Here is a 20,413-nt window from a genome sequence, read left to right as displayed (position 1 = left end):
CTACTTCCCCACACCTAAGCAGATGCTCAGCTCACACTTGGGTAGTGATATGTCACTACTCCCACATTAGCTGGCACTTCAGGTGTGCAGGTGTCTGTCACCTGGACTCGGCAGAAGGGCAGGCCTGGTACAGTGCCAGACACCAAGAGGAGTCAGACCCGGGTGCCTCCTCCCGGCTGTGTGCTCTGGGCAACTCGTTCCCCTGGGCAACTTGTTTCCTCATCAGGAAAGGACTAGGGGTGCCTGCGTGGCTCAGTTGGTTAAGTGTCCAACTTCAGCTCAGGTCATGATCTCACAGTTCGTGGGTTCAAGCCCCACATCAGGCTCTGCGCTGACAGCTCAGAGCCTGGAGCCTGCTTCGGATTCTGTGTGTGTGTGTGTCTCTCTCTCTTTGCCCCTCCCCTGCTCATGCTCTGTCTCAAAAATAAATAAAACATTAAAAAAAAATTTTTTAAAAAGGAAAGGGCTTTCCACCTCACAAGGTGTAGTGAGGTTTGAGGGGAAAATGAAAGTGAAAGCATTGAAAATCAGAGACCAAAAATAAATAAATAAAATCAGAGACCACAAGGGGCGCCTGGGTGGCTTAGTCGGTTAAGCGTCCGACTTTCGCTTAGGTCATGATCGCGCAGTTCCTGGGTTCGAGCCCCGCGTCAGGCTCTGTGCTGACTGCCAGCTGAGAGCCTGGAGCCTGTTTCGGTCTGTGACTCCCTCTCTCTCTGACCCTCCCCTGTTCACGCTGTCTCTCTCTCTCTCTCCTAGAAATAAATAAAACATTAAAAAAAAAAGTCAGAGACCACAAGACACATGCACAATATTGTGAGCTGCATTTATTGTAGCATCTAGAAACCACCCCAGCCTATGTCTTTCAGATGCCTGAGGACACGGTCCAGCCTGCAACCGGGACCCACGGTGCTGGGCATGTGCCCCACACCCCTCCCACCTGCAGCAGCTCCCAGGAGGTCTGAGTGGCAGAAGGGCCAGGGACCCGTGGGTGACTGCCGCGGAGGGATCCACAGTGGCACAGGGCCCAAAGCTGGTCCCCACACCTTTTGTTTGGCTGGCAGCATTCAAAATGTGTTTTCATTAGTAGCCAACAACTTAAAAATCGAAATATTTCACATAAAACTCCGGCATTTTTGGCTTCTCCAGATTTCTCGCATTAGACCTACGTTCCCACTTTACAGTAACTAGCTACAACTCAAGTGGGAATCTGTGCTTTGCCACAGTCCCCACGCCTATTGTAACTCAAAGCCAGCTGCCATTAGCGACTCAATCATGCAAATATTCTATTAGAAAGAAATGTCTGTCCCGTCTCTAATAGTGGGAAAAATCAAAGTTGCAATACAAAGGCCTCACAACTCCAAGGCCTATGTTATTTATTTTTATAACCCACCTGGCCCTGAGGGTATCTAAGATAGAGATCTATGAACTAGCCCAAACCTCTCCGTTTATCCACAAATGCTGGGGGGTGGACAGTCACTGCATATACCCCCTTTGTGCAGATCTGAGAGCAGCAGCCACACTTCCCAAAGCTAAGCCAGTCTGCTCCTCTAGAAGTCTATAAACTCCCTGAACCCCAAAGAACTAGTAAGCAGGGTGAACACACCAGGCACAGGGCTGTACCCTGGGTGAGGTTGCCCTCGGAAAGCTGGACGCAGGTAATGCTGTGCTGATGCGCCCTCTGGTGCCCATGAGGCAGCTCTGCAGGCCGCCCGGAAGATTTCTGACCTGGATTCCAAGTGAGCCTAGGAGTCAAAACCATCAATGGCCCCCAAGCTTGGCTCCCCCTATCCCCATGGTGCCAAGCTCAGGCTTCCGGCTACCTCCTTCCCCAAACCTTCCTGATCTCCATCCTACCCCTCAGCCCCTGTCCTGGGCATGCTGGTACCCATCTTAGCCCCCAGGAGGACCAGACTCCTCCCAGGCTGTGGCCTCTTCGGGGTGGGCTCCAGCCTCCCCATTCTTCTCCCTCTCATGCTTCAATCCGGGCTTGGCGCACAGCAGCCTCGCAGCGTGTGCAGGAGAAAACCCTGCGGAGGTGGGGGGAGGCCAACTCCCAACCTACAAGGTCAGGCAGGGCACTTGGGTGAGCAGAATGGGCCGGGCAGGGCCCGCAGAGAACGGGAAGCACATGTCCCAGGAGATGATGCCACTGCGGAGCTGCTGTGGCCAGATGGCCATTCTTCATAAGCTGCGGGAAGCTGGACGTTTACGTGAAATATACCAAGTTTTAAAGGGTGGCTTAATCGTATACACTACCTAGGCCAAGAAAACACGCTGGCAGGTCGCGTCCGGGCCGGGGCCCTGGCTGGAGAGCACTGCTGAGGTCCTGCTGCTGACAGAACCTCCGAGATGGTGGGCATAAGCCAGTGGTTTTCAAGGTTTTGTTTATTTGAGTAGCTTGTAGCCATCATCATGTTTGATCCTGAGAGGCAAGCAAGGGAGAGAAAATTCTTGGATCCATTTTAAAGTCTGAGACACGGAGGCCGAAGGGGGCTTCTGTCAGGGTCAAGGTCATGGCTAGTAGAGAAGACAGCTCTGAGGCCACATGAGGCTGTGTCCCCAACAACAGAAGGCCCCAAGCCTGCTCTAATAGCCATGACACAGAAGTCTGTCCCATCCTTGGTGGGGGACCCCTCCCACCCCACCAGGCCTGAACCCTCTTAGCTGTGCCATTCCTAGTCCCCTGGAGAGCCCACCACCCCACAACAGCCGCAATGGTGGCTCCCTGTGCACGCCCTCCATGCATACAACTACGGGACAGGCAGCCCGGGCAGAGGCACACAGCTTTCCCCACGGGCGCACAGCACACCCCCACTCAAGCCCCCTCTGGAGCTCAGGCCCAAGCAGAGACACCATAGCCTTGCCCATCATGGGTATAGTGGCAGGGGAAGTGGTGGGGGGTGGGTCCCTGGGTAGGCCAGGCAGGTGGCCATGGCCGGTGTGGCAGCCTCACCAGTTGGCCTTCACCGCCTTGATGTCACTCACAAGGTTCTGGGCCAGGCAGATACCAAAGATCTGGAAGACAAAGGGGCAAGTGAGGTAAAGTGTGGCGACAGGGCGGGGGAGCGGGGGGCATGCTGTGCTGAGGCAGTACCTGGAGGAGGGCGACACCCACAAAGACCCCAGCCACAACGATCAGGTTGTCCTGCAGCCACTTCTCAAACTGGCCCACGCAGCCTTTGGTGTGGATGGAGCCCTGCTGCTCCAGCTCCTGGGGACACACAGGCAAGGGGCTTGGCCCACCCATACCCACAGGCCTCCTCTCAGCCTAGCTTGCCAAGCTCATCTCCACCCCAGGGCCTCACACCTTTGCACCTGATGCCTAGATGGAGCTCTACCACAGGGCCTTCGCATGACAGACTCCTTCCGGTCTTCAGAGTCTCGGAACAGATGCCCCCTCCTTTAAGCGGCCTTCCCTGACCACCGAGCCCCAATCCCATCACCTCCCTTACTTTATTTGCATTCAAGCTCTTGGTTAAAATTGTCACATTAGCGTTCACATGTATTTATCCATGAGCTTTCTGTCTTTCTCCCTCTACTAGTGTGGGAACTCCTTGAGAGCAGGGGCTCTGTCTGCCTAGCTCAGGAGCATGAATCCCTAGCGTCGAGGGCACTGCCAGGTGGGAGCACCAGTGGGTGCTCGACAAGGAACTGCAATGAGCAAACACACAAGTGTCTGTTCCCACGGGTCCACTGCCCCCATGTTGGGCAGTACCAAGCCCTAGGTGTCTGGATGGGTCCTAGGAGTCAGCACCCCCTCCCCACAGAACCCCTGAGACCTCTCAGAGGAGCTTATGGGAGGCTATCCTTCCCATCCTAATGCCCCCGACTTTGTCACCACCCCTCTCACCAGCTTGAGCCGGACATCATAGCCACACTGGGTGTTGAGGACATCTTCCTGGGGAGAAATAGGCCAATGAGTGAGTTGGTAAGGGGACATCCTATGGGGGCCCATGATGCCCAGGACTGGAATGGTTCTTGCTTCTCAGGGGTAGGAGATGGGACCATGGACTTGGCCGTGTCCACCACTCCTACACGAGGCTCACTGAGGCCCACACACCTGTCCTTGGTGCCAGGATGCATGGCTACAAATGCCAGCCTGAGCTGTCTCCCATTTAGGAATCCTGCCTGCTCATGTTTTCTAAGAATGGGAAGAATCCCGGCCCTCAGTGGCCCAGGTGAGCTGTGCTGGGAGAGGTCACTGGGAGAAGTTTCTGCTCTGAAGAAAGCCATCAAGGGGTCAGAAGCCCCATGCTCAACCACACCAGCTCAATCACAGAGTCAGGTTTTGCTGAAGGGGTGCAGGCCCCACCACTGCTATGGACACAAACTCCTCAGGGTAGGAGGGGTACTCCCATGTCAAATGACCTCCCCCGGTACCCAAGGCCCCCAGAGCAGGGGTGCCTGTGGTGGATTTTCCCCACACTTGGGTCTGTGCACAGCAATGCCCCTGCCCCTCCTCACCACACCCCACTCACCGCAGGGTCCCTGACGCAGCAGGAGAAGGGCACCCCGCAGCGCTCCCGGCTCGGGTTCAAGTCAGTGCAGTTGAAATAGATATTGAGGTTCCAATCATTAGGCCCTCGGGCTCCGCAGCAAGACCACTAAGGGGTGAGAGGAGAGCCCTGGTTGAGCCGGGCCCATCCCAGGAGCCCCATCCAGTTTGGAGACAGGCCAGGGCTGCAGGGAGACAGGGCAGGGCTGCACTGGGAGGGGGTCTAGAGGCAGCTAGGCAAGTGGGCACCTCCTCACCCTCCCAGTAGAAAGTCCAGACCTAAGCCCAGAGCCATCCAAGCATCACTATGCATCTGTCCAGGTTGGTGGGGGCAGAGGGGTACTGGGAAGGGGTGTCCTGAGAAGTGGGTGTCAGGCCAAGCCCTGTGGGGAGAAGTACCACTGAACCCTATGTCGGTGCTAGGTCTCCCCACACTTGCCCCAGAGATTTTCTGAAGACTCTCTCTTCCTCTCTGCAGGGACAGGAGGGCAACCCTGTCACCCTCGTATACCCCATTACACTTCATAAAGGCCACAGCACCTGTATCCCCAACCCCTCTCCCCAGAAGGTGGTGCACTGCCTCTCTAGGTGTGGCAATAGCGAGTGTGAGGCAGCCCAAAGCTAACCGGTGAGTCGGGGGAGGCAGGAGCACACACCTTAATCCACCTGAGAGGCAGCCCTCAAGAGACTAGCTTAGTGCAGACGCAGGTAGGCCCCCGTTGGCGGAGCCAGGTAGTGAGTCCAAGCCAGGGCCAGGCCAGCGGCTCTGTGCACACAGGTGCCAGCAGACAGCCCGGCCTCTGCCTGCCTCCTCTCGGTCTCCTCAGCCCCTGCTGTTCCTGCTGGGGAATATCTGCCCTTCTTACCACTACCCTGTTTCTCCTCCAAGGCCTTCCTCTACTCGGCCCTTCCTCATTTCAGCTCTTACCACAATTTATAATTTTGTATATACGCATGCAAGTACATTCATCTGTTTTGCTCATCATCTGTCTCTTGCCCCAGACTGCCATCCCCTTGAGGGCAAGTCCCAGCTTTTTTCACCACTGAATTCCAATCAACAGGCCCAGGGCCTGGCACATAATAAGCCTGTACCAATCCTGTGTTGAATGACAAATGGATCATATCCTAACTGCCTCGCCCTATGTCTGCTCCGTCCGGAGAGCTCCTCAAAGCAGGTACCAGCTCTGGTTCATCCCTGCACCCCAGAACAGATTCTTGGGGTAGATAGTGCTGAAGGCATTAAACTGTGGAAGCAGGTGTGACTGGGTATAACTATGTGCAAGTGGGTGTGAGTGGATGAGGAGATGCAGGCGGGAGGTGTCTAGGATCCTGTGAACTGTTCACTGACTACTTCTTCACATGGGTTAGGTATGGAGTTTAAGAGCAGAGCTTCGGTTAAGGGGGGAGGCCTCAAACTCCAATATGTTCAGAGGCCAAACAAACAACAACGAGAGAAGAGAGCTGACAGGTATAAAATAAAGAGTGGCAGAGACAACTGCACAGACAGCTCCTATGCCAGCAAAGGTAACTGCAACGTAACCAGCAATGTAACCGCAGCCAAGACTATGGGTCCAGAGTTTAACAGAAGGAGAAATTTATATTTTCATATCAAATTTCCTCCTTTAAGTATGTTGTAAACCTTGGCCTAGGAGCTGCCAGTTTGGAGCCTCTGGCCTCTGTTCCCCAACACTGGGTCCCTGCAGAACCAGGCACAATGGGGACCTATAAGGATCACATAACCTGGCTTTCCCTCAGACAGGGGCCTCCTGGCTCTTTTCTCCAGGGCACGGGTTGGGGAATAGTCCCAGCACACAGTCCCAGCACACTATTCTCTCACACATCTGCCCAGCAGGCGCCTTATGCAGGTAGCCCAGGCTGGTGCTGGACTCACATATTCCTGAGCAAAGTCAATGAGGTTCTGGAGGTCAATGTCGTCCCGATAGGCCTTGACATTGTTGTTGATGAAGAAATTGAGCTGGTCTCGAATCCAGTCCTTAAATACGAAGGCCAGGATCCCTGTTGCCAGCTCCAGGAAGAAGATGAGGCCGAGGAACACGGAGAACTGGGGTGGGGAGGCATACAGATTGCGGGGGGGGGGGGGGGGGGGGGGGGGGGGGGGGGGGGGGGGGGGGGGGGGGGGGGGGGTGTCAGAGATGCAGGGCCTGCAGGTGCTAGGGGGCAGAGCTCTACCCCCACCTCAACCCAAGAAAGCTGAGAGTCCCCACCGTTTCTCCTATTAATATTGTTTTATGATGGTGAAGGACAGCATTGTTCTTACAAACCATTTATTCTGCTTCCTCTGGTAATCACCCTGTTTTCATTGAAAAACCACCCTCCACATAGCCTTTAGTTCCTGTGGCTCAGGCAGAGCCTTCGCCACCTCCTTCCCCCTCCCAGATGGAGGACTGGGCCTGTGCCAGAAGCCTGCCAATCAGAGCATTACCTCTCCCAGGGCCGCAGGGATTGGTCCAAAGACAGCCAATCAGAAGCAAAGAGATGCAAAGACCTGGCTGCTTCTGACTATTGATTTCTACTCAGGTCCTGATCTCACAGTCAGGAGATGAAACCCATCTCAGGCTCCTCCGGCTGCACGCTGACACCAAGGAGCCTGCTTGGGATTCTCTCCCTCCCTCCCTCCCCCTCTCCCTCCCTCTCTCTCTCTCTCCCCTCCTCTACTCACACGTGCGCACATGCCCGCACTCTCTCAAAATAAATAAACTTAAAAAAAAAAAAAAAAAAGACTGGCTGACTGGTAGGAAGAGAGGCTCAGCCTCCAATAGGAGTTCATGGAGGGGTAGTATGAAGCTAGCCCCAACCATTCGTGGGCATCCTTCCACCCCATGGGGAATGGAGCCAACTGGAGGGACAGGGAAGAGAAACAGAGAGACCAGGCCAAGTGACACTGTGGTGGCCCCTAGATCCAAAGGTGCCAACACCCAGCACACCCCTGGGCTTTCCTTAGTGAGCCCACAAATACCCTTTTATGCCTAGGCCCCTGGGTTTCAGTCATAACAGAAAGGATCCTATATAGATAATTCTGATGATTACTGTTATAACATGATAATAAAACTACTCATTGTTAAGTACTAACTATACAGAAGTGGGAGTAGGTTGGGGTCCCCAGTGGATCTAGGTGGGGGTGCACTTACAAACTTGAGCAGGAAGGTGTTCTCCCGGAGGGCCCCAATGCAGCCGGCAAAGCCCAGCACCGACATGACACCTCCAACCACCACAAACAGCCATACGGGGTCCAGGCCTCCCAGATCTGTCAGCGCTGAGATGTTGGAGAGAACGCCCTGTGCCAGGGGAGCAAAGGCAAGTGGTCAGGCCGATCCTCCCACCACCTCAACCAATGGCAGCCCCACACCCTACTGCATCACCTTACCTTCTCACCCCAGGCCCAGAGGCCAATGGCCAGGAACAGGGCTCCCAGCACCTGCAGAAGCAGCAGCAAAGAGCTGAGGGTTGGAGTATCAGCATCCTTCCCCACCCCGAGCAAAGCCCCCTCCCCTCTAGTACTCAGGGTCTTCAGGAAGCCAGGAGGAGAGAGAGGATGGGGAGGGTCCAGAGTCCTTTCTACCTTCCCAAGAATACATTTCAGTGTTTCTTTCCCACAAAACACAGCCTGGAGGATGGAACCCACCTTAGCCCTTCTTGGAACTCAGAACTGAAGCAGAGGGTTGCTGGGACATTCCTGCCAAGCAGCAGCAGCAGCTATGTCCAGAGCCTCTTCTCCCACAAGACCTGTCTGGGTTCCGGGCTCCTCGCCTCCTTTCTGCCCCTTCCCAATTGGGCCGTCCCGCTGCCCTCCAACTCTGTGATGGTTGTCCTACTCTGTGTTCTGTTCTCATAGCTCACAAGCAAAGACCCCTGGATGACAAGGAATCCTGAGGTGAGCAGGATCCAGCTGAGGGACCGCAGTCTGGGCCGGTGGCTGTGCCCTTGAAAACTTGTGGCCACAGTTCTGCCTGGGCCTTCTAAGCACAACCCGCCATCCTGCCTCAGTGCCTTACTGGGAAGAGCCCTGGATGTCATGGCTATTGGCCTGAGATTGGGCAGGTCCCCGGATATTCAGTCTCATAGGGAGAGTACCCCTCCTGCCCCAGCCAGCACAGGCCGTGACCCCAACTCTTAAGACCTTCCCCACCTGCCTGCTTTCACAGGCTCCTTCCCGTCCCCCACCACCAATTCCAGTCAATTCCACCATGACCACCCACTTTAAAGCCTTCCTCTCTCTGGCCCCAGTCTCTTCCCACTGCTGTATTCTTCTCTGATGTCTTTCCTTCCCTCCCTGTACACTAGATCTGGGATGTGAAACGAAACATCACTTCTCCTGCCTCATCCCACTTGACCCACTCATGGCCTTTAGATAGGCAACAGACTACTGCTTTCTCCTTTCTGAACCCCTCCTTGGTTAACCCAACACCATTCCTCTCTCTGCTCCTTCTCAGCCTCCCTCCCAAGATTCACTGCTTCACCTGCCCCGTGCACATGGCCACCACCCCCACCAGGTTTCACTTTCAGCTTTCTGCCTTTCTTCCTCCTCTGCACTTATTATCCGCACCCTCAGACACTGGCATCTCCTAGGTCTCCACCAAACATCACCCATGTTCCAGACCCCTATGTCCAACTGCCTGCTGCAAACACCTCCACGTCCCAGGCCCTGTTCATGTACCAGGAATACATTGGCAAATAGGACAAATGAGCTCTCTGTCCTCATGGAGTTTACACTCCAGTGGGGGAAATCTACAGGGAGCAAACAAAGTAATTTCAGATACTAACAGATCCTTTAAAGAAAACCAAACAGAGGGGGCGCCTGGGTGGCTCAGTCGGCTAGGTGTCAGACTTCCGCTCAGGTCATGATCTCGCTGTCGGAGGGAGGGTTCGAGCCCTGCATCAGGCCCCGTGCTGACAGCTCAGGTTTGGAGCCTGCTTCGAATTCTGTGTCTCCCTCTCTCTCTGCCCCTCCCCCTCGTATTCCTTGTCTCTCCCTGTCTCAAAAATTAATATAAACATTAAAAAATTAAAAAAAAAAAAAAAAGAATATCAGAGTGATGCAGCGGGGAGTGACTAGGGGTGGTGGAAGCGTGCTTCAGTTAGGGAAAATGAGGGCATTTTAGCCGAGGTCTAAATAATGAAAAGGTGTAGTGAGAAGAAAATTCCAGGTGGAGGGACTGGCAGAGGCCCAGAGGGAAGATCATGTTTGGTGGCGCGAGGGACAAACTGAAGGGCAGCAGGGCCAGACTGCAGAAGATTCTGGAGGCCATGGGAGGAGTCTGCACTGTATTAATTGCTGGAAGGTTCTCAGCAGGGTAACAACCAGGGTATGCTTTCCATTAAAACAAACAAAAATCTTGGAGCCTATGTGATAAGCACCTCCCTCCAGCCACCTTGATCCAAACCTGAAACCCTCTCTTGGCCCCCCAAGCGTCCCAGTCCTGTCAGTTCAGCCTCCTAACTTCCCCTGGAGCCTTCCTCACTTCCCACCCCCTAGCTGTGCCCCAGCCCTCCTCCTAGGTCTCCCCACTTCCAAGTCCCATGCCCCTCACCCACTCTCCCCATGCAGCCAGACAGATCTGCCTCTAGCGCAAAAGCCAAAGCAGACCCATCATCCGGCCAGAAGCTCTCACTGCTCTACACTGCCCTCAACATAAAATTCAAACACTACCCCAGCCTGGGGGCCTTTCCTGCTCTGGCTCCTCACCCCCTCTCCCCTGCAAAAGCTGGTGTGCCTAGAAAGAGCCTGAAGTTCTCTTGCAGGTCCCCGTTGGCATGGGGGGAGAAGGAGACTCACTATGCTCAGTGCTCTGCCTCACTTCTACCCACTGCCCATTTGGCTCTGTGCTTACTGGCCATGTGATTCTAGGTTAAGTGACTTAACATTTCTGCAGCTGTTCCCTCATCTATAAAACGTAGATAATAAATAAAGTAGCTGTGTGAATACAAGTTAGAATTCATTTAATCGGCCTAACAACCCTGGGGGTAGGCTTCATTGCCCCACTCCCAGAAAGGGAAGCTGAGGCCCAGAGAGAAGTGACTTGCCCAGTCCCGGAGCTCTGCTTGCTATACCGAGGCCTCCAGACTTCCCCACCAGTACTCTCTGCACACTGCCCAAACCCTCGAGAGCTAAGCATCGCTGGAGCCCAAAGGCCGGCCACACAGGGGTGACTGCATGGGCAGCACGTGGGTGGGGGGCAGTGCCAGAGTCTTGCTGAACGAAGCAGAATGGGCCCGGCATTTTGACACAAGGCAGCAGGAGCAGAGACTGCAGAGGCAGCAAGCAGCCTTGGAGATGGGATGGGGGAGGGAGAAGGGAAGATGACTTGGCATGGCCCGGGGGCACAGATGCCACCCTGGGAGGGGCACTGTGAAGCTCCCTTCTCGGGCAGGGGCAGCACCGCCCGCGAAACCTCGGTTTTGTCAGCTGTGGAATGTTGAATTCTGTTCCCCAGGGCCACCTCAGTGCGTCTCAACAGGGGAGATCTCCTGCCCCCAACAGAGGACTAGAGCTATTGGCCCTCCGCCAGCCCACAAGCCCTCTCAGTAAGGAGCAAGACCACACACCACCCTTCCCCTACCCCCCCCCCCCCAAGGAGCTTAAGGCTAGGTGAGGGAATACGGCCCTTCCCTTTAAAGAGCCACTCCCCTCAGTGGGCTAAACCAGGGGTGGAGCTCAGCGCACACCCCACACTCCAGAGTAGCAAAGGAACTGGACGGGAGAAAGGGCGACCTACACCAAGCGCGTCCCTGGCACCCTTCCCCTTTCTCCACCCTGGCTCTGGAAGATACCGGGAGACACCACCTCCACGCTCTACCCGGCGGTGCCTGGGACCCGCCTCCAGCAATCCGGGCCTCTCCGTAGTTCCCCGGAGTGGTCCTGGGAGTGGGCGTGGAAGTAGGAGTGGAAAAAGGAGGCGGGGGCTGGGGGGCTGGGAGAGACCGCTCCCTGCCCTAAGGGTTTGGGATCGCCCCCCTCCCGCCCCCCAAGCCCCTGCAGTAGGGGACTGAATCTCCTCCCGCCACCTTCAGTATGGGGCCCAAACCCACCCGGCTCTCACCCAGAAGACAATGTTGAAGCCAAACAGGAAGTATTTCCCGCAGCAGCCGACCTCCGGTTCCTGGAAGTGCTGGTGCTTGCCCGGCATGGTGAGCAGCCGCCCGCCGGCCTGGGAACCGGAGCTGGGGCTGGCCCGGCCCGTCACGGGCCGCCCTGGGCTAGAGCCGCCCGGGGCCTAGCCCGGCGGCTGCGGCTTCATGGCCGCGGCCACACAGAGAGCCAGTCGGGCCCCGCCCGCCCCGCAGGGACCGCCCAGCTCCCAGTCGGCGTTGTCCCCTCGGAGGCCCGCAGCCTCTAGGCCTGACTCCGCCTGCGTCCTACTCTGTGCCGTCGGAGCCCCGCCTCTAGGCCTGAGTCTGTCCTCCAGGCTCCGCCTCAGGCAGGTTCCACCTCAGGCAGGCTCCGCCCCCGTCAGGCTCCGCCCCCGTCAGGCCCCGCCCCCGGCCCGACTCGGAACCCCGCCTCTAGGCCTGACTCCGCCCCGAGCGCCAACGGCCTTCTGGTTCGCCCCAGCGTCCTCGCGACCTGCCTGAGCAGCTTGATTATGCACCGCAAGTCGCAGGTACGAAACACCCTCAGTCACTCCCACCCCACCAGGGGCGGTACCAGCGCCACTCCAATCCCCAGCCTTGCTGTTGGAACTCAGTCCTAGAGAACTGCTCCTCTAATGAGCAGATGGGGATGGCGATATGGATGGTGTTAAGACACAGGACGTTTTATTACAGTGTAATCGAAGCAGACGCACTTTTCACTCAACAGAAGTTCATCTCTACCTATACTGACTCAAACTTAGACATCTGGGCCCTGTGAGGGCCGCGCCCTCTGCTCCCTGACACTTCAGTTTTGCCAGGGGCATGTACCTGATCCCCTGACTCAATGACCCTCTGACGTTGAAACCTCACCCTGACTCTTCCCTTCCCTCTTACCCCTCTCCCCATACTAGCTTGGGCCCTGAGGGCCTCACATGAGCCCTCTCAAGGCAGGCCAGGAGATTAAGGTTTGTGGGGGCCCAAATCATATTCAATTTTAGAGCCCTCAAAAATAATTCTAATTTTGTTCAGAAGTGTTTATTTAGAGCAGAAACAGGAAGGGGCTTAAACATCATCTTCCACTTAATCCATCTCAGGCACAACTATGATGAGACCTAACCACCACTGTCCTGGCTCCTGTCTCATGTTATCTATCCACCTCCACTTCAGCCTGACTCTGAGGCCGGCAAGGCCCAGACAGCCCTGGCCACAGCTGAGGAAAAGGCAAGAAGGACACAGTACTCTCCTCAGTCCTTAGCTCGCCACATGTCTGTGAGATAATGGGGTTCTGTGTGTAAGCCTCCAACCCTTTTGATCTACAGCCTCACTCCAGGGCCCCACCCACAGCTGCTTGAGGGAGGCTAGAGGATACAGGGTGGGCTCCTAGGCTACAAATCTAATGAAAGGCATCTCAAAAGGTGTAGAGTGATTACAAAGAGGAGAGCCCACCCCCTCCTGTCCCTGAACTCCTCCTCTCAGAGTGTCCATGGCCTTGGGCCTTCTCCCCTAAAACGACCTCTTTCTCAGGGGTGCAGAGAAAGTGCTGGAGTATAGGGTTCCCTTGCCATCTTTCCACCTTCATTTGAGCTCTGCTTCCCGCAGTGACTCAGCCCAGCCCACCCTGAGGTGAAACAAGGAAACTGGAAGCTTTCCTCCACCTGTCCTGCATCCTCAGGCTGGCTCCCTGACCACAGAGCTACCCCTAGGCCCCAAGTCATGTTAAGCAATGTTCCTATTCACTCCAGGACAAGTGAGAACCTGGTTCTCTACCCCCTAGTCCTACCCCAGCATCAGCACGGTAGCCCAGCACCCACTTACACACACACACACACACACACACACACAGCCGTGAGAGGCTCAGGAGCAGCTGAATGGAGTGGTGCCAAGGTCTCATCACACCACAAACTTATTCTTGGCGAGGGAGTTGCTCTTGGTGGCAGTATCTGCATGGGCCTGGTACCCAATGACGATCTTCGTGGAGAGGCCCAGGCGCTCTTTGTAGACACGCCTGGGGGAGGAGTAGGAGAGAAAAATGAGATAGCAGCAGGTCCTGGAGATCACCTGGGACCCTGGATCCTTTGCCCATAGTTCCAGCCACCATCATTCTTGCTTTGTGTGTCTTACGCATGTGGAAACCCAAAACATGACTAATGCAAAAGAAAAGAGCCCTGCTAGAAAGAGCTTGAAATCTGGATTCCAAACCCTCGTATAGGGTAAGGAAAAAGGGGGAGCCAATATGGAGAGTTCCAGAGGTCCCCCTCACAGGTCAGGCCACCACCACTTCTCCCCTAGAAGAGACACTGCACCGGAGATATCCCTCACCCAATGTGCAGCACGCCTGCCTGGTTCTCTGCCTCCCTGGTCCACACCGCAATCTTGTCTGCCTTGGTTCGGATGTTGACGACAGCCCCACACACCTCCCGGCTGTGCTCCTCAAAGCTCTCCCCGATCAGACACAGCAGCTGGGGCCAAAAAGGAAGGATGGGGAGACCTCCACTTTGGTCACAGGGACTGCCTCACCAGCCTTGAGACCACTGCCACCACACCAGGCAGCCTCTTCTCTTGGGGACCCTCCCCTGCCTTCCCTCCCCTCCCTACCCCCACTCACTGTCTCCAGCCACAGGCGGTCCAGCTCAATGTGACGCTGCTGCTTGGCAAGACTGACCAGCCAGCGGCCACCCCTCTTATTCCTGCTGTCTTCCCACATGGGCTCAATGCCATCCTAAGAGGTGGAATGACAAATCAACGGCCTTCCTGTCTTCAAAGGGAAGTGGGGAGGACCCAACCACCTTCCTAGGCCCTGCTCTGGCCCCTAAATAAGTCTCAACAGGCCAAGTTCCCTCTTGCTTCCAACTCGTCTGTACGAGCAGCTTCCACCACCAGCCACTCGGCCCTCCAGACCCTCCTGTGAGCTCCCACAAGCCCCTGATCCTCAACGCTGGTCATGTTTTGTAGCCTTGTTATACGTATGTGTATGTTTGTCTCCTTTACTGAACTGAGTTCCTGGAGGCAGGAGTTCATATGGGGCGGGGGGTGGGGGGGTGGAGAGGCAGTACTAAGGAAGCCTCTGGGGCAGCCCTAGTGTGTGGAAGGGCAGACGTCCCAGGCTGGGCACAGGCCGCCTGGGGAAGTCTTTAAACACTGATGTAAGGGCTCTATAGCACACAGCTGCTGGGTCAGCACCTTCAGGGATGGGCCTGGACATTGATAAGAAGTGTCCTAGGGCAATTCTGATGCATGTAGCTAGTTCAAGGCCAGGCCAGAGACCTGACTCCTTCCTGGTTCCCCCTTTTCCCCTCTCCCCTTCTGGAAGAGACCTTCCAGACTCTTAACTGTCCCATAAGTGCAGCTCCAGTCTGACACTCTATCCAGGCTTCTGTATAGCGTTTCCTCAGATTGGAAGTCCCACCCCATCTCTGAGGAAGGCTGATCTGTGGCACCTGAGAAGTCGGGAGTCAGGGCTTACCTTGAACAGGGCGTAGTCACAGCCGGAAGAGAGCTTACTGGCCAGCTGGATGTGACTGTACATCCTGGAGAAAGCCCCCCCGCCCCCCAACCCAGGCTGAAAGTCCAGACTTTTTAAGGCCTCCTTCCAACTTGCCTCACACTCCCCCCAAACTTCTTACCAGATCGCACTGTTTTCCACCCACCTTCAGGCCTCCAAGCCTTTGCTCACACTCACCCTTTTCACTGCCCCCCCTCGTCTGGAATTCCATCCCTACTTACCCAGACCCTCAAATGCCACCTTCTCCCTGGAGCCTCCCCTGACCACCCAACCCCCTGAAGGGGCTTTTAGAGCCCCAGTGCCAGGGCAGGAGGTGTTTCGGGAGGCTCTCCAGCTGGAGCCCCAGCCTCTCACCTGCCCCTAGGGTTTGTGCATCACTCTTCAGTTCCTTTCCCTTGATCACCCATGGACACTATCAGGCAGCCCAATCCTCACTTTGTGGCTGAGACCAGCTCAGAGAGAGGAAAGAACTTGTCCAAAGTCACAGAGCCAAGGAGTGGCAGAATCAGGGTCAACTCCTGGCTCCTCCTACCTCTCAGACTCTCTTCCTAAGCCCCAAGAAGTTTTCACAGGGGGCCTAGATGCCAGTCCCAACGACCCCCACACCCAAGCAGAACCCACCAAGCACCAGCCCTCAGCAAAGCGGAGAGGCCCCAGGGAGGGCTGGAAAGCCATGTAGGAACCAGCTCCCTGGAGGGGGTAGGGTCTGGGAAGGATCCCCCTTGCTCTGGCCTCCTCTACGAGGAACAGACTCACGCCCAAAAGTCCTCCACTGTGTCAAACTTGGTGACCAGATGCAGGTTGTCCTGCCAGGCTCGGCTGCGGTCATTCTTGAAGAACCATAGCGCCCACCTGGGGAGAGGGGAGGCCAGGAGGAAGCAGAGAGCCCCTCCCAGGCCCAGAACCAGCAGCAAGTGCAGGCAGGGAAGCCCCACCCCTTCAAGTACAAATAAGGAAAAGGGATCTGGGCAGGACCCTCTGCGTGACTGGAGTCAGCATCCTGAAAGCCTGGGGTGGAACTGCGGGGAGGATTGAATCCACACTCTCAACTGGGTTAAGACCAGAAGAGCCAACAGGGCCCAAGTTTTAGGCTAGCTCTGACCTTTATTGGATGAGGAAGTGGGGGCCAAGAGAGCAAGGCCAGGTGCAAGGCCACAAAGCCTGCCTTACCTGTTCAGCAGCGGGTGTAACTCCAACTTGACCCTTTGGGGGCCCCCATCCTGGGCTTCCTTCCTCCTCTGGGACAGCAGGTCCCCTGGGGGATTCGGAGCCCCCTTGACCATCAGGACAGCTGCTGCTGCCCCCTCTTTCTCTTTCTCTTCCTCTTTTCCCTCCTTCTCCTCCCAGTTTTGGATTCCACCCTCAGCCTCTCCAGCCTGACCAAAGAAAGAAATGAGGGTAGCAGCAAGCTCCGACTCAGCCACCCCAGCCCCGTCCCTTGCTACACGAGGGCAGGAAGGTGGACTCACAGGGCTAGCGGTAGCCATGCAAGCTGCTTGGACTTCGTCCCAGTTGCCCCCAGCCGCCGGCTTTTAACTCACTCGTGCCGCCCCACCCCCAAAGCATGGGGTGGGGAGGAGCCAACGTGGTGGGGGGGAGCTCAGAGGGGAAGGGGCTTGTGCTGCGCCTTCTAGCAGCAAGCATTTAGTGAGCACCTTCTGCATGCAGGGTGGGAGGAGGACAGCATGACCAGATAAACCTAATGCCCACCCACATTGTGCTGGCCATGCAAGGGCTGGGACACATGAAGGTAAAGGTCAATATTTGGGGTCTGCCCCTAGCGCAGTCGTGTCCCACGGAGGATGGGCCTAGAATTTAAAGCAGACCATTCCAGAGATGGCAGAAACAGAACTCTCACTTCCATGGCCAGGTCAGAGAACTTATACATGCATTGGAGTCTGTTTGCCTCTGCTGCCATTCATTTGGCTCCATTTTGCTACCAATGTCATCTGACCCCAGTGTTTATCTGGTCTCTGGGAGCATCTGAGTTTCTTCTTTTAAATACGTAATCATTTTGGGTCGCCTGGGTGGCTTACTCTGGTTAAGCGTCCAACTTCAACTCGGGTCATAATCTCCTGGTTCATGAGTTTGAATCCCACATTTGTCTCTGTGCTGAGAGCCTGGACCCTGCTTCAGATTCTGATTCTCCCTCTCTCTGTGCCCTTCCCCAGCTCTGTCTTTCTCTCTCTCAAAAATACTTAAAAAATTTTTTTAAACACCTAATCACTCAGAAACTGGGAGACTATTAAAAATCTACATTTTTGGTTACTCTTGAAAATTTGGGAAGGTCTCCCAACACTGGGTCCTCCACCTCATGGGTCCACGATCCAGTACGCTTTCTCTCTGCCCTTCTTTCTTCCCACCCCAGGCCCTCTGCACTTCTGCTCTTCTGAGTGTTCTCACCCAGCCTTGATGAGGAAGGGGGAGGGACAGTGCAACAGTTCAAATCCTCCCTGCCCTGACCTCAGCCAAGTACCTGAACCTCGGAGTTTTCAGTTTCCCTGTCTGTAAAATAGGAATGTTAATGATAAACAGTTCAGAAGCTTACTGTATTAAATGATAAAACTTCATAAAGCGCTGAAAACAGGGCCTGCTGCAATCAATACAAATCAGCTGAGGGCTACCCTAGGGTGCAGGAGGGAAAGGGCAGGGAGAAGAGAGAAGAAAAGCTCTGGCTCTGACTCCCCTTTCCCTGCCTTCTCAGCAGCACCCTTTTCTGCAAGTGCTGAGGCCTCCCCGAATTTCTTAAAGCTTCTCACCCTCCCCTGGGCCACTTTTAGGGTCTGAGATCTATAAAGTAACCAGTCTCTTACCCGCTCCCTCACCCAGGGAAGTCCCTGACCACCTGGAGTCAATATCCATCCAAACCACATCTAAGCTCCCCCATGGGGCTAGGTGCTAGGAGTGAGGAGCAAATAATGAGTGACCCCTGTGCTCTGCTCTATCAGGCAAGCCAAACATCAAGTGCTTTCACAAAGACCTGTGTAATCACTAATGCAGACCTCTGAAGGAAAGGAATTCACAGATGGGAAAAGATAAAGTTCACAACCTGACCTGGGGGATTTAGAGTGGCAGCTCTCAAAAGAAGTGGGGGGTGAAAAGAGGCAGAGGCAGTTCTCAAGTGCACAGATCAGAATCACCTGCAGGGCTTGTTAAACAAGCTTCTGGGCCTTTCCCCCAGAATTTGGTTCTTTAAGCCAGGCTTGAACCTGAGAATTGGCATTTTTCTCTCTGTTTTTTGTAACGTTTATTTTTGAGAGAGAGACCCCATGCAAGCAGGGGAGGGGCAGAGAGAGGAAGACACGGAACCTGAAGCAGGCTCCAGGCTCTGAGCTGTCAGCACAGAGCCCAATGCGGGGCTCAAACTGACGAACCATGAGATCATGACCTGAGCCAAAGTCAGACACTTAAGCGACTGAGCCACCCAGGAGCCCCTGAGAATTGGCATTTCTAAGAAGTTCCCTGAGGATGCTGGTCAGGAACCTCATTTTGAGAATCACTAGCTTAGAGGCAGTTCATGGATGAGGTGATGTTTGAGCTGATACCTAAAGCATGAGCAAGAATTAACTAGGGGGGTGGAGAAGGGCATCACAGGGACTGGGAACAGCATGTGCAAAGGCCCTGGGGAAAGGGAACATGAGGCACTAGAGGGAAAAAAGAAAGACCAGTGTGGTTGATCCCTAAAGGAGAAACAGAGAGTAAGTCTTGATCTTAGGAAAGTGGAGAGCCACTGAGTGCTTCAAGTGGATATAGATGGGCTTTCCAGCAAGTTCTTTGGGCTGCTGTGTAGGAAACAGACCCTGTGGTAGCAAGAGTGAGTGGGAGGAGATCTATTAAGTTGCTAATGTTATCCAGGTGACAAGGCTGGTGACAGGGAAGATGGAGAGAACATGATGGATTTCAGAGGTGTTTTGAAGGAAGATTCCGTGCTGTTTGGCGATGGATAGGCTTTGGAGAGGTGAGGCACAATGTCCCAACTCCCTGCTGCTACCTAACAAACCACCCCAAAGTAATAGCTTGAAACAGCAATAATTGTCATTTTGCTCACAGATCTACAATTCAGGTCATGCTCAATAGGGACAGCTCATCTCTGCTCAAAATGCTATCAGTTGGAGTGGCTTACAGGCTGGGGCTGGAGTCATCTGCTCCCTCAGCAGGGCAGTTGGTGCTGGCTGTCAGCTGAGACCTCAGCTGGGAGCGTTGGCTGGGACAGCCCTCTGTGCCTCTCCATGTGGCCACTTGGCTTCCTCACAGCATGGTGGCTAGGTTCCCAGAAGCGGCATCCCGAGAGATGGGAAGCAGAGGCAGCCAGTTTCTTAAGGCCTGGGCCCCAAACCTGGCACAACATCATGTCTGCTGTATTCTAGTAGTGTCCCAGGGCCCACATTCAAACACAGGGACACAATCCCACCTCCCAGTTGGAAGAGTATCAAAGAATTTTGGACAGAGAATGCACCGGAGGAGGGCCAGGCTTGGGGAAAGATCATGAATCTAGATTTGATGGAGAAAAAGGGAGAAGGACCCTCTCCAAGTGCCAGACATGGTCTTGGTGCCATAGAGCACTGGCCCAGAGCCTGGCATGGAACGATCCTGGCAGCCACAGCACCCCTTCCCACACCTTCCGCATCTTCCAGCACAGGGCAGCCCATGGAGTCTGGAGTTAGGTGACTAAGGAGTGACTAAGGAAAGTCCCAGGAGCAAACCCCCCGGCCCTATAGGGTCCTCTCGGTTGAACAAGCTGGGGCTCTTGAACCCCAATCCTACCATGCTGTTCCTAAAATGTCTTGAATCTGCCCATTTCTCTTACTCCCACTGCCACAACTCCAGGCAAGCCTTGCCATCTCTGGCCTGGGCCACTGCCCAAGTCTCTCCTAACGTTCTCCTTGCTTCTACTTCTACCTCCCCATAGAACATTCTCCACTTGCCTCCGAGGGCTCATTTAAAATATTAATCTGATCGCTTAACTCATCTGTTTAAAACTCTGAAGGACACCCAGGATGTGATCCAAAGCCCAGGTTCTGGGCCTCCTAGTTTCTGCATGATCCAGCCTCACAGTACCTCAAGCACACTGATCCTCCAACAGGCCAGATTTGCTCCGGCCTCAGGGCCTTTGCACTTGCCATGTCTCTTCCAACTGTTTGTGTGCCTGACTTCTCTTTGTCCTTAAGGCTTGGCTCAAATGTCATCTTTTTTAAAAGCTTATTTTTATTTCTTTTGAGAGAAATACAGAGATCAAGGAGGGGAGGGGAGAGAGAGAGGGAGACAGAATACCAAGCAGGCTCCATGCCCTGTCAGCACAGAGCCCAACGTGGGGTTCGAACTCA

At 54.9% G+C, this 20,413-nt stretch overlaps 2 protein-coding genes across 4 annotated transcripts; both read right to left on the bottom strand.

Annotated features, from left to right (window-relative positions):
* Positions 1–807: 807 nt before the first annotated feature.
* TSPAN17 (tetraspanin 17) lies at positions 808–11,846 on the bottom strand. Of its 3 annotated transcripts, none has more exons than XM_039239809.1 (9): positions 11,557–11,846; positions 7,884–7,934; positions 7,648–7,794; positions 6,390–6,560; positions 4,482–4,607; positions 3,854–3,901; positions 3,098–3,214; positions 2,957–3,018; positions 808–2,400 (listed from the first exon to the last, which is right to left on the bottom strand). In XM_039239809.1, the coding sequence occupies exons 1-9, from the start codon at positions 11,641–11,643 to the stop codon at positions 2,256–2,258; spliced, it is 954 nt and encodes a 317-aa protein (XP_039095740.1). In that variant the 5' UTR covers positions 11,644–11,846; the 3' UTR covers positions 808–2,255. The 3 variants fall into 3 exon arrangements, with proteins under 3 accessions (XP_039095740.1, XP_039095738.1, XP_039095739.1); XM_039239807.1 differs by having other exon boundaries at positions 808–2,425; positions 11,557–11,844; XM_039239808.1 differs by lacking the exon at positions 7,884–7,934 and having other exon boundaries at positions 808–2,425; positions 11,557–11,843.
* Positions 11,847–12,676: 830 nt separating this feature from the next.
* EIF4E1B (eukaryotic translation initiation factor 4E family member 1B) lies at positions 12,677–16,372 on the bottom strand. Its single transcript, XM_039239736.1, has 6 exons — positions 16,260–16,372; positions 15,846–15,941; positions 15,051–15,114; positions 14,193–14,306; positions 13,907–14,046; positions 12,677–13,592 (listed from the first exon to the last, which is right to left on the bottom strand). The coding sequence occupies exons 1-6, from the start codon at positions 16,370–16,372 to the stop codon at positions 13,478–13,480; spliced, it is 642 nt and encodes a 213-aa protein (XP_039095667.1). The 3' UTR covers positions 12,677–13,477.
* Positions 16,373–20,413: the final 4,041 nt, after the last annotated feature.

The sequence above is a fragment of the Hyaena hyaena genome, unplaced genomic scaffold, assembly GCF_003009895.1.
Source record: "Hyaena hyaena isolate Hyena2069 unplaced genomic scaffold, ASM300989v1 scaffold_160, whole genome shotgun sequence".
Lineage (NCBI taxonomy): Eukaryota > Metazoa > Chordata > Mammalia > Carnivora > Hyaenidae > Hyaena > Hyaena hyaena.
This window is presented reverse-complemented; position numbering and strand designations above follow the sequence as displayed.